At 51.9% G+C, this 12,239-nt stretch overlaps 1 protein-coding gene across 9 annotated transcripts in view; it reads left to right on the forward strand.

Moving 5' to 3' along the window:
• The window catches only part of RALY (RALY heterogeneous nuclear ribonucleoprotein), a 78,842-nt gene extending 69,918 nt beyond the window's left edge, over window positions 1–8,924 (forward strand). For 3 of the 9 annotated variants that reach the window (XM_028118510.2, XM_028118508.2, XM_028118507.2), the window contains 8 exons: window positions 1,226–1,490; window positions 2,578–2,650; window positions 2,844–2,891; window positions 4,820–5,022; window positions 5,744–5,887; window positions 6,037–6,215; window positions 7,356–7,404; window positions 8,585–8,924. In XM_028118510.2, the coding sequence (XP_027974311.1) occupies window positions 1,235–1,490; window positions 2,578–2,650; window positions 2,844–2,891; window positions 4,820–5,022; window positions 5,744–5,887; window positions 6,037–6,215; window positions 7,356–7,400 (948 nt within the window). In that variant the 5' untranslated portion in view covers window positions 1,226–1,234 and the 3' untranslated portion in view covers window positions 7,401–7,404; window positions 8,585–8,924. The remainder of the gene's footprint in view (window positions 1–1,225; window positions 1,491–2,577; window positions 2,651–2,843; window positions 2,892–4,819; window positions 5,023–5,743; window positions 5,888–6,036; window positions 6,216–7,355; window positions 7,405–8,584) is intronic. The other 6 variants (XM_028118512.2, XM_028118511.2, XM_028118514.2 and 3 more) reach the window with 6 other exon arrangements.
• The last annotated feature ends 3,315 nt before the right edge of the window (window positions 8,925–12,239 follow it).

A 12,239-nucleotide genomic window follows, 5' to 3' on the forward strand; every position in this document is an offset into this window, starting at 1 on the left:
GAGCTGTCCTCTGATGTAACCTGTCCAGGGTCAGGGGTAGGAGACATTTGTACATTCCCTTGGGGTAAAAGAATTGCCAGAGTGTGGAGAGCAAAGAGTAGGTACAATATGATCTCTAAGCAAACAACAAAATTTGAATGAGTCAGTAATAAAAGTGGGTAACTCTAAAAAAATTAATTTATTAAAAACAATTCTCAGGTAAGTATGTTTACTTAACTGTAGTATTTAAATTGGCTTTAGCTCTGGCTTTAAGTGATAGAGCTTGGGGGGGGGGTGGAAAAAGGGCTGTAGGGACCAACTGACGTAGGTTTGAGTGCTCATTCCTGGCAAGTTAAAGAACTTTTGGCATCTGTTTTCTGGTAAAATATGAACAATAGTAATACTATTTATAGGGTCTTGTGGTTACTCAGTATTACATGTCACCCTTAGCCTGCAGTGAGTGCTCAGTGAGGCTTGTTTAGCTCACCTTTTTAAAAATGATTGGTACCAGGGCACCTGGGTGGCTCAGTCGGTTGAGCATGTGCCTTCAGCTCAGGTCATGATCCCAGGGTCCTGGGATCAAGCCCCACATCAGGCTCCCTGCTCAGTGGGGAGCCGACTTCTCCCTCCCGTCTGTCTGCCGCTCCCCCTGCTTATGCGCTCTGTCAAATAAATAAATAAAAATCTTTAAAAATAAAAAAATAAAAATGATTGTACCAGTAAAGACAGCCAAAGCTAGGTCAATGTCTGGATCAGACTGAGCAATTTTCATAATGTTGTAGAGCAGGTATTACTTGAAATTTCCATGTGACTTCTTTGCCATGGTTCTACATTAAAGGAACAGAAGAAAAATGATGGAAGGTCTTCAAATTTAGATACTGCGTGAGGTAACTTATTTCAGATAAGCATTAAAGAAGGAATGGGTTTAAAAGAATTAGACTCAAGCAGACCAGGGTTCAAATCTTAGCCCTGTTGCTCACTAGCATCATGACCCCTGAATGTGCATTTTCTCCCTTGTGAAATGGCCTGGTTTTGCTTGTCACGTCAGTACCAAATGAGCGAACATACATAAAGCACCTGGCCATGAGGTCAGCAGTCCAGTAAGCTATAAAAAGGGGAGGCTGGATGCTCTAGGGATGTATGTGTAGCAGGGCAGAAAGCCATCCAGGTTAGCCATGATGTGGGCCATGGGTAACCCTTGAGCACAACTGGGGGACCCAGCTTCATAGTGGCTCTCTCTCTGCAGGTGGCCACCATGTCCTTGAAGATCCAGACAAGCAATGTAACCAACAAGAATGACCCCAAGTCTATCAATTCTCGGGTCTTCATCGGAAACCTCAACACAGCTGTGGTGAAGAAGTCGGATGTGGAGACCATCTTCTCCAAGTATGGCCGCGTGGCCGGCTGTTCTGTGCACAAAGGCTATGCCTTTGTCCAGTACGCCAACGAGCGCCATGCCCGGGCAGCTGTGCTGGGAGAGAACGGGCGGGTGCTGGCCGGGCAGACCCTGGGTAAGCATCTCTCCTTGGCCCTGCTGCTCGTACTCTCCTGAGGCGGGTTCCAGCCTTCACTTTCTAGCTTCTCTCTTAGGCCCCTTTCTGTTTCCCTTGCTACTACCCACTACCCCATCTGAAATGTTAATCACTATTAAGTAGTTAGAAAATCTGCCTGTAGGGAGTATTTCAGGAGCTTCTCAAAATTGCTTCTGTCTTGTCTTTGCATTCGTGGTGACTCTTAATGACAAGCTTTATGGTTCCAGTTAAAATGCAGATTCCTAAGAGAAAAGGAACAGAGTGGACTAAGCATAGCCTATAACATTGGGCTACAGATGGCTTAGGTTAGAACTCTTTATGAGAGCCAGGAAGAGGGCCTGGAGCACAAGGTGAAGCAGGTGCCTTTGCCCTTGGTGCTGTATATATATGATGCGACCATGTGGCAGTCTACCTTGGAGTGTGTACAGTGCACCTACTTCTGTGTATGTTCGAGAAGGGATATCTGTGTGATACCTGGATGTAACTAAGCATGTGGGGAATATGTGGACACATCTTTAGTATATATATATGAAAAATGTGTGTCAGAATATGCTAGTGTGTGTAAGCAGATATGCGTATTTATTTACCAAATATTAATTGAGATCCTGTCATATGCTAAGCACCATTCTAGGTATAAAGATGTTCGGTAGAACATTTGTTTGAATGTGCCGTGGCTCATCTGTATATGGACAGTTCTGTATATGGACATCGGGGTCAAGTACTTGGGAGTATATGTGTTATTTTTGTGGGCGACTTGATTACCTGGATACATGAACATGTGTGTAAAGATACGTATTTGAACTATTTACGTACGTGAGTGTACTTGAGAATGCATGTGTGTGTGAACAATACGTTTGTGAGCATGCATGCAGGTGTCTGGATTTGTAAATAGGCCTGTCTCTGTGATGTGTAGGTATGGGTCTAACGTGTGGAGACCTCTGTTGGTTGTTTGTTAGGACAGTCCATGTGTACCTCACATAAGCAGGTAGAAATCGCTGCTCACGTGCATGAGGGTGATGTGTGTTTGTGCTGCCAGCATCTGACTGTGCCTCCTCCCTCCACACAGATATCAACATGGCTGGAGAGCCCAAGCCCAACAGACCTAAGGGGCTAAAGAGAGCAGCATCTGCCATATACAGGTGAGGCGCTCTGTCTTGTCTGTCTCTCTCCATCTGGGTGGGATTGGTCCCTCTTTGCACAGAGGGAGAGAACACTGGTTGGTGAAAGTGTGCCGAGCCTAGAATTTGGGGAGGCGTTTGGACATGAGGGCCCGTGGAGAGTGGGCTGAGTGGCTGTCCCTAAGCCCTGGCCCTCTCCCCTTTGTTTCCCCAGTGGCTACAGCTTTGACTATGATTACTACCGGGACGACTTCTACGACAGGTGAGCAGGGGAGGGGCGTGCCCAGGCATGGAACAGCCAAGCTGGAAGGGTCCTGAGAGATTGCTGGTGCAGCCCATTCAGTCCTCCAAGTGGGGGAACCAGAGCCCAGAGGTGTGGACAGGCATCTGCCCAAGGCTGCTCCACAGATGGGTGGCAGAGCTGGAACTAGGGTCTAGTTCTGCAGGTGCCCAGGTCAGGGCTTCCCCCAACCCACACTGTCTCCTGCTCTCTGACTGCCCTTCCTCCTCCTAGGGTGGGACTCAATGGGACTGGTCAGCAAGGGACATATAAACATAGCAAGTTGGATTACAGAACAGGTTACAGGAGTAGGTACAGGGAGTTTGAGCCCTCACGCTCCTGGTATTCAGTCTCCTTTCCTATTGGAGGTGCTCAGCCAGGTGGAAGGGACCTCAGAGCTCAGTGTGATCCTCTTGGCCTTTCATTTATAGCCGAGGCCAGCAGTCCTCTGGAGGTCTGAATTAGTCCCTGCCTAGGCTATGGCCCACCCTTCATCAGACCCCAGTGTTGAGCTGTGGGCTCCATTCCATGGCACCAGCCACATTCTTGAGTGGAAATCATGATGGGTGGGGCTGTTCCAACACACCCCACCCTCCCCCACCCCTGCTTGGCCTGTGGGAAGGAGGAACTTTAGAATCTCTCTGAGCCTCGGTTATCTCACTTCTGAATGGTTTCAGGAGACAGTGTGGTGTAGTGGAATGTGCCCTAGCCTGGGAGTCAGAAGACCTGGGTGCTAATCTCAGCTCTGCCACTGAGTGGATTGTGTGACTTTGGGCAGATCCCCTCCCAGTCTCTAAAATGGGCTTGCGCCAAGTGATCCCTCAGGGCCCCTCCAGCTCTGGGATTCTGTGGTTCAGTGATTCTGACCAAGGCCAGAGCCGCCCCCTCCCCTTAGGGGCAGAAATGCAGGGTCTGGGACTGGATCCATTCCCAGAGACTCTCCATCTCCGGCCATCACCACCCCAGGGCAGGGGCTCTCTGAACAAAGGAGTGCCAAGCCATGGGGCATTGAACTGCCCAGTGATGGCATGTTTCCTGGCTGTCACCAAAGTGAGCCCATAGTGTACCCCTAAGGCCGCTCTTCCCTGTGGAAAGGTAATAGTAGCAGATGGGGTGTGAGAGACCCCTACTCAGCCTATAAGCTTCTGCCTGATGAGCAGGAAAAGAAGCCCTCTTGGAGAGGGCTGCATGTTGACATTGGGGCCAGTACGTAATCTGGGAGCCCAGGGTTCTGATTGAGCTGCCTAACCTTGATATGCTGCTGATCTCTTCTCCTCCATCTCTGAAGTGGTCTAAGAGGGCTGGGGTAATTAAGGGGGCCCAGCCCCTGAAATCATAGGCTCCTGGTTTGAGTCTCAGTACCCTGGCCTTCCACCTATCACATCTTTTAACATGTGTGTTTTTAACCAAGTTTTCTCATTCTCTGCCCTCACAGCAGCCTTGGGGTGGGGTGGGGGGTTGGCACAGAATTGGGGTAGTCATCATCATGAAGCAGATGGGAAAACTGAGGCTCAGGCCGACTTAGGGATTCCAATCCATTCCCACATCTTTGTTCCCAGCTGGCAGTTTGCATTGCTTTAGGGACATTGGCAAACTCCAACCAGAGGTTGGGGTGGCAGTTGACTGAGAAGCCAGGTCAGGTAATAACAGCAGATCTAGGGAAGGCTTCTTTCTTGGGCTGGTCTCAGTTTGCTCCTTTCTTGAACTGGGGCTATAACCATTACCACCTGCCTTACCCAACCTGGCTGGTAGGAAAGGTGGATGGAATGAGAGTCCCAGAGGCTTTTAAGGTTGGAAAAGCCTTTTCTCTTCACCCCCAGGGCTTGTTGGGAGCAGAAAGAGGTGTGTAGTACAGGCTGCCCACCAGCCACATGTTGGTCTAGAGTCACAGTGCCCTCTGGTGGCCACAGGCCATGCTGCAGCCTCTGGCCCATTTGCCCCTACAGGCTCTTCGACTATCGGGGCCGCCTGTCACCTGTGCCAGTGCCCAGGGCAGTCCCTGTGAAGCGACCCCGGGTCACAGTCCCCTTGGTCCGGCGTGTCAAAACCACCATACCTGTCAAGCTCTTTGCCCGCTCCACAGCCATTACCGCCGGCTCAGCCAAGATCAAGTGTGAGTGACTAGATCTTCCTAGATCATTTTTATTTTTCTCATTAGCAAAAGAACAGAATCACATATTTTTACATTGGAAAATAGATGAAGGAACAAATCTCCCACAGTTCTGCAGCTCTAACACTACCAAGTGAGTATTTTTATTCATTTCTAAGAGGAAAAGGCTGACCCTTGGCGGGGGGTGGGGGGTGGGGGTGCTTGGGTTGGACACAGAAATGTCCAGTGCTGTGACATGGAACCCAGTGAGGAGAAGGTGTCATCTTTGCTGTAGTAAGGACAAGGTTGCACAGGCCCACTACTCCACATGCACTCTGGTGTACACATGCTGCAGTCAGGCACCCAGGAAATCTGATGGTAAAACACCCACGTTTATACACCTGAAATCAGGGCATCATCCTATAACACGAGGAAAAACACATATGCTTGCTCAGGTGCACACCACACCTGCATTTTTATCCATCTCTAGTCCATTTCAGGAGTTGAGAGGTCAGGGAGAAAGGTCCCAAGTTGAGAAAGGTGGACTGGTTACTGTAGGCATGGCCTCCGAAGTCTTGGGGGGAAGCCACGGACAGCTCCAGCCTTTTTCATGGCCAAAGAACCACAGATGAGGACAGTTCGGCCACCGGCCTGCCTTTGTAGTTGACAGAATGGGGCTAGGGTCTTACGTTAGTGTCAAGCTCTTAGCTCCTGGGTGACAGCCCTGTACTCCCTTCACTCCCAGTAAAGAGCAGTGAGCTGCAGACCATCAAGACAGAGCTGACACAGATCAAGTCCAACATCGACGCTCTGCTGGGCCGCTTGGAGCAGATTGCCGAGGAGCAGAAGGCCAACCCAGGTCAGCTCCCAGGGGTCCTCACCCAGCTCGGTGAGCAGGGGCACAGGGCAGAGCGGGGGGGGGGTGGGGGGGGTGGGGCGGACAGTGCTCAAGGCAGAGAGGGGCTTATTAGCTTCTGCTACGGTCACTGCCCTGGGCAGCCTTCTTTATTCCCTTCTTCCCACTCCTTTCCCCTCAAGATGGCAAGAAGAAGGGCGACAGCAGCAGTGGCAGTGGTGGGGGCAGTAGTGGTGGCGGCAGCCGGCCGCCAGCCCCCCAAGAGGACACGGCTTCTGAGGCAGGCACGCCCCAGGGAGAAGCCCAGGCCCGGGACGACGGCGACGAGGAGGGGCTGCTGACGCACAGTGAGGAGGAGCTGGTGAGGGCGCGACGGGGGGGCTCTGGCGGCCCTGCGAGCTCCCTCCTTCCTCTTTCGGAAGAGCAGGGGAGTGCCTCTTTTCAGCTGTCAGTCCGAAGTCCCACTGAGGACTGAGGCAGACTTCTCTTTAGTCCAGGGCCCATTCTAGATCGGTTTCCACACGGGTTGGGGGAGAGAAGAGTCGGCTCCAGGGAGCACACGCGGTCTGCAGAGTTCCAGGGGGCAGCCACACGGGGGTTGGGTGTGCACCCTACCCAAGGATTTTCTAAACGCCACTACTGCCTAAGTACACAAGAGGCTGTCTCATGAGGGAGGCATGGAGGGAGCTCTCTGTCTGTTACTGGAACTCTTCAGAGTGCCAGTGGGAAGCCATTGGCAAGGAGCTTATGTTGAGTAGGAAAGTAGACCAGACTCTTGAGTATGTAAGGTAACTGTTGTGTGCTTACTGTCCATTTACGTAACAGGCACTCAGTGAGCACCAGGCCCTGTGGTTTCTAACTCCATTTAACCTTAACAACAGCCTTGCACTGTGCAAAGTATTACTCTTCCCGACTTTTACCCAGTGAGGAAACTGTGGCTCAGAGGAGTAGAGTAACTTGCTCAGGGCCTTATAACTGATAGGGGCTGAGCCAGAATTAGAGCCCAGACTTCTTCACCAGGTTTGGAACTTTCTCCTTTTCATCAAAGCTGGGGTTCTGGCACGAGGACAGATGGGCCCGTGGCCACCATACTTATGAGGTCCTCCTCCTCATGCCCCCAGCTCATCTCTCTTTTTTTGACCCAATTACTTTCTTAGGCATAGTAGTCTCTATAAAGACCCTAACCATGTCCCAAAGATGGGGAGCTCACCAGTCTACTAGGCTTTCAGCCTGCTACAGTCTGAGAAGGTCTTTCTATGCAGAAACGCGTCCCCTGCCACACCTAGAACATCCTTGACTGGTCCCTTCTCTCTTCTGGAGGGCCCCCAGATCATCCTGTCAGTATCCCAAGCCAGCTGTGTTGAGACTGTTGCCATAATCATTCCCCTTGGCTGTCTATCCCTCTTTTGGAGTTTGGTCTCCAGATGTGCTCTGGGCCCCAAGGATGACTCAGAGTTGGTAGTGAGTGATGTGTGGTTTCTCGTTGCCTCCTCCCTATCAGGAGCACAGCCAGGACACAGACGTGGAGGATGGGGCCTTGCAGTAAGCAGGTACGGGGGTCCAGGTGGATGGGGTGAAGTGAAGCAGACCTGGCAGGGTCGCGCTAAGCCCAACGAGGAAGGCTCACCCATCCTCAGCCGTTCTGCTGTGCTCCTTTGCGGTGGGAGCTTGGTAGGCTGTGGGAGCAGGAGCCGTGGATGGGCTAGCCAGGCCAGCCCTGCCAGGGGTTCCCTCGGCACACTCCGAGCCATGTTGCCCATCTCCTCCACCCTTGAGGAGCTCTGAGTCTGATGGAAGAAGACCCAAACCATTACCAGTGTGAGCCTGATGATGGGCTGGAGGGCTGGGTGGTCAGAGAGGGGTGTGGTGGAAGAGCCGATAATACGTAGTTGAGCCTGTGGAGGGTTGAGGGAGAGGCATCTGAGGGAACAGCTTTAGCCCAGCACAGGGACCTCTGATGGGTGTCAGAGTCAGTATGTGGGAGACGACTAGGAGCCTCCAGTAGTGGTAGTTGCAGCCCTGCATGGGCAGGGAGTTCATCATCAGAGAGGGATGGTTGTGCCAGGCTTAGGGGCTGGAACTTGATCCTGCCCAGAGGAAACTGTCCCAGCCCTGCAAGGTTGTGATGGTGCCAGCCTAACGGATGTGGGAACTGAGGCACGGCGGCGGGGCCGGTAGCATGTATCTCACCAGTCCCAAGGTGGTAATTGGTGGAGCCTAGGTTTGAGTCCGGTGGTGTTTGGCCTCACAGCCCAGTGTTTACCACCCTGCTCTGCCCCGTTCCTTTGGGGGCCATGTTCAGGGTAAGACAGGCTTGGGTGGAGGAAGGCCTCAAAACAGCACATGTGTCTTTACATAAGACACATCCATGCTGTGAGCTGTTCTACCAGCAAGATCTTCCCCGACAGTTTAGGAAATTCTAGATCGATAGTCTATCCTCTGGGAGCTTCCTGGTTTGTTTTACCAAGGAGGCTAAGTTTGACCTTGTGAAGCCAGTTCACAGATGAGGTGCAGGGCTCTGGTGAGGAAATGGGAGGCTTAGGGAGAGGGAGAGACTCACCAGAGGTTGCATGGCCAGAAAATTAGAAGGCCAGAGCTAGAGTGCAGGCCTGTGTCTGTCTGCAAATGGCAAACACCATTCTCCCCTCTGTCTTCCCAACCCCAGTTATCAACAGTACCAGGGGCTCTTGCTGTCAGCCTCAGTCTCTCCTTTGTCTCTCTCTTTCTCAGCCTGACAGGAGCGATGGCCACCGGCAGGAGAAGGGCGTGCACTGTACCAGGCCTAAAGCTGGGCACCCGCCCCTGGAGACTACTCCCAGCGGGTCCCAGGAGAGCCAGCCGCAGGCACCTCCTCCCGCACACATCCCAGCCAGTGCCGCATTCTCCGCAGGTGGAGTTATTGGCCACCCCTCCCCTCACGCCCTCCCTGCTGGCACCGCCCAGGCCAGAGGGCAGCGCACAGAGGTTTCCCCACACTCTACCTCCCCTCCCAGGACACTCCCAGGCTTGGGGTTTTTCTATAGGTTTGGAGAGGGGAGGGTACCCTGACAATAAAGAGATTGGATCCCAACTTGCTCTGAGATGGGATGGTTTGTCTTTTCTCAAGGTCCCCGGGCCCTCGTGCTGAGCCAGAGTCTGGTCTGGTCTGTTTCACTCCATTCTTTTTCCTCCCTTGCTCCTCCCAGCCAGGGAGCATTGTCCAGGGTGCATAATACTGGTCTGTCTAGGCTTCCACAGCTAAAATGGGGATAAAAATGGCCAATAGGGTTGTTGGGGAGGGTCACATATCCTGGTCCCCAAGAGACTATCCCCAGGAGACTACTTCGGTGGCTAAAGTGTCAAGCAATTGTGACCCACTATGGTTAGACAGTGGTAGGTCCAGGTCTCAGCTTCTCAGTCTCCTTTTTCCCAGCTCTGAGATGATTCTAGAATCCACCTCTTCCTCTCCTTCCCTGTCCTAGTTTGGGACACTGTGTTTTTTTTTTTTTTACTTGGACTTTGTCCTCTCACCAGCCCCACAGCGTCTAGCGTCTCCCTGCCCCATTTCCCACTAGACACCACAGTGCTTTATTGGAGTCATGTCTCTTCCCTGTAAAACCCTTATCTGACTGCTCATCATCAGGACAAAACTCCAACTCCTGTACACGATCCTATATGCCCTGGCCTCTCTCCCTTGTTACCACCTCTCTTTCCTGGCCCACTCAAAACAGGTCCTCCCCCCCTCCCCCCGCAGGCGGCAAGGAATGGAGTCGCAGTCCTTTTGACCTCAGGCAGTAAGAGGTTGGCATCAGAATACCTGTGCCTCCCTCTCCCTGCCTTGGGCCACCTATCTTAGGTGTTCGCTCTGTTCTCTGACAACTGGTGACGTTCCTTCAAATTTCCACTTCTGTCCTGACTTCACCCCACAAGTTGAGCGATTTCCCTGTGTTCAAATTCCCAGGAGAAATCACCTGCCGCAGCGGATCTTTTTGAGTCACTCATAGGTTATAAGTACCTTCCCCAGTCCTGTGAACTGGGTGATAAAGGTGTGGCCACCTGGGCTGGTGTCTCTGGTGTGGGGCTTTGTTCCAAAATCTGGCACGTACTCTTCTTGCTCCTACTTTCTCCACCTGAGAAATATCCACTCACTCTTAAGCTGCTGTTCTAGTGTTGGCACCTCTGAGAAGTATCAGCTTACTGCTCTTCAGAAATTGTTCATTCTCCCTCCTAGGCAGCCTTCCCCAAGACAGGAAATTCAGTCCCATCATCACATAGGGGCTTGGGCTCTCCGTCCATCTTTACATGTTCCTCAGGGTCCCAGGCCTACTAGAATCCTTACTGAAAATCCCAGTTCACACTAGCAGTTCTCCAACATAGCCTCCATCAAACCTCCACCGGGCTTTGGCTCCAGGTTTTGGTGGAGGATAGAGGCTGGGCTTGAGACAGTGCTGAGGCTAGGTTACCCTGAGTATGGAATCACCCAGGGAAGTCTTGGTTGTCTCATGGCTCCCTCCCTGGGCAGCCCTCCTGACTGCTGGCTCGCAGTCTGAAGCCCGAGTGCAGCTCTGCATTCCCAAGCTGTGCAGGGGCCTGACTAGCCAGCCCATTAGGGAGCCAAGAGTTCTGGACCCACAGCTGGGCCAAATGCCCCCATCCCTGCTGGCCATTGCCTCTTAGTGTGATGTGGAGCAGTGTTTCTGCCTTTTTGGAGGTTTAGCTGCCCAGGGGGATCCCAGTCCCCATATGTGTGCCTGCTGGGGACCCTGGGCAGCAGAGGGAGAGAGGGTAGAGACTGAGGCCATCAGTCTCTGAGAGATTCAGACCCAGGGTGAAAAATAGTCCCTGGGAACTTACTCAACACAAAAGGTTCAGTCTGGAGAGCTAAAGAAGGTGTCCAGCGGAAGGGGCTAGGTCCACTGGGAGTGTCCCACCTCTCCCAAAGAGCCCTCAGTGGAGCATACCCCTCTAGTCCCTGAACTCAGGCTGTCCTTGCTGCTCAGAAGGCCAGAGCCCAGTTCTAGCCGACCCACTTGGATATGTGTACAGGTCTTCATGTCCCTACCTGGTACACCACCCTGGACTGGAACTTGGGCAGAGTGCAAAGAAGGGGTTTTGGACCCTGGTGGAGTTTACACTGAGGGCTGGCACCTGGGTTCCTGTGTCCCAAGAGCCTAGTGCTCTGTGCCCATTGCACTGTAATAACATTTTCAGACTCTACAAGGCCCTTAGTAGTGCTTGAGCGAGGCACTCACTTTTCAGTGCTTGGGGGACAGGTAGAACAGGGGTGGTGGGCCTCTGTAGTATGTTAGGCAGAAGAGCAGGGAAGACCCCTTCCAGGGTAGGAAGCATGTGCCCTATGCAGAGGCCCTGTGTAATCACCTTGGCATCAGGATATATCCTAGACAGATTGAGAATCCCCATCCTGGCACCCCAGAAAAGCTCCTGGACTACTTAGCCCATGGGAAAGCTTGAGTGGGAAATTCACATCCACAAAAACCCTGCACAGACCTGCCCATGTCTGGGTCAGGAAAGACCTCCCCTGTTCCATTGCTCATCAGTTTTTGTTATCTGTTCAACTTCTGAAAACCAAAAGATGAAGAAATGTGATACCACATTCTGCCCAAAAGGACTTAATATTCCCTATGTGTTTTGAAGATCTGAAGCCTCATTTGTGATCCTGGCAGCTGTCTTGAAGGAATATTACAGCCAGTGGGTTTACTGGATTTTGAGCCAAGGCTTTCCTCCTGTACTGCTGCCCATAAGGTTTGTGACCCTGGGCAAGTCTTGTTCCTTCCTAGGTCTCTTGTTTCCCCATCTGTGTGAGAGGTTGGCGTAGATCAGGGATAGTAAAGGGGCCTTATATCAGTTATTAACTTGTATAACCCACTCCAAAATTTTTAGTACCTTTAATAAACATTTATAAGCTTCTGACTGAGTGGCATGGCAATTTGGGCTATGCTCAGCTGGGCAGTTCTGCTTCTCTCATCTGGGTTTTGATGTGGCTGAAGTGAGCTGGCAGATTGGCTGGCGGCCCGTGGGTCCCAGATAAACTCACCCACTTGTCAAGTGGTTGGCGGGGCAACTGGGCCATATGTTCCCAGCATCTAGCAGGCAAGACCAGGTAAGCCCCGAGAGGCAAGTGCTCTTCAAGTTCCTGCTTGTGTCATGTTTGTCAGCTTCTGTTGGCCAAAGCAAGTCACATGGCTAAGTCCGAACTCCTCTTAATTTGAGGAGCTTCAGCATAGGGCCACGATTTGTTTTTAATCCCTCTCAGGCCTTATTTCATTTGCCATTCAGAATGTTTAGTAGCAGCTGCTGGAGTGCTTTTTGAGGATTTGGGAGTTTTTAAGTTTTTAGATTCTTAAATAGTGACATGGTAATTTGATCATTTTTGTTTATGGGTGAG

Source organism: Eumetopias jubatus, unplaced genomic scaffold (assembly GCF_037043125.1).
Source record: "Eumetopias jubatus isolate StellerSeaLion01/CBP00866 unplaced genomic scaffold, mEumJub1_p1.0 scaffold_9, whole genome shotgun sequence".
In the NCBI taxonomy this organism is placed as follows: Eukaryota; Metazoa; Chordata; class Mammalia; order Carnivora; family Otariidae; genus Eumetopias; species Eumetopias jubatus.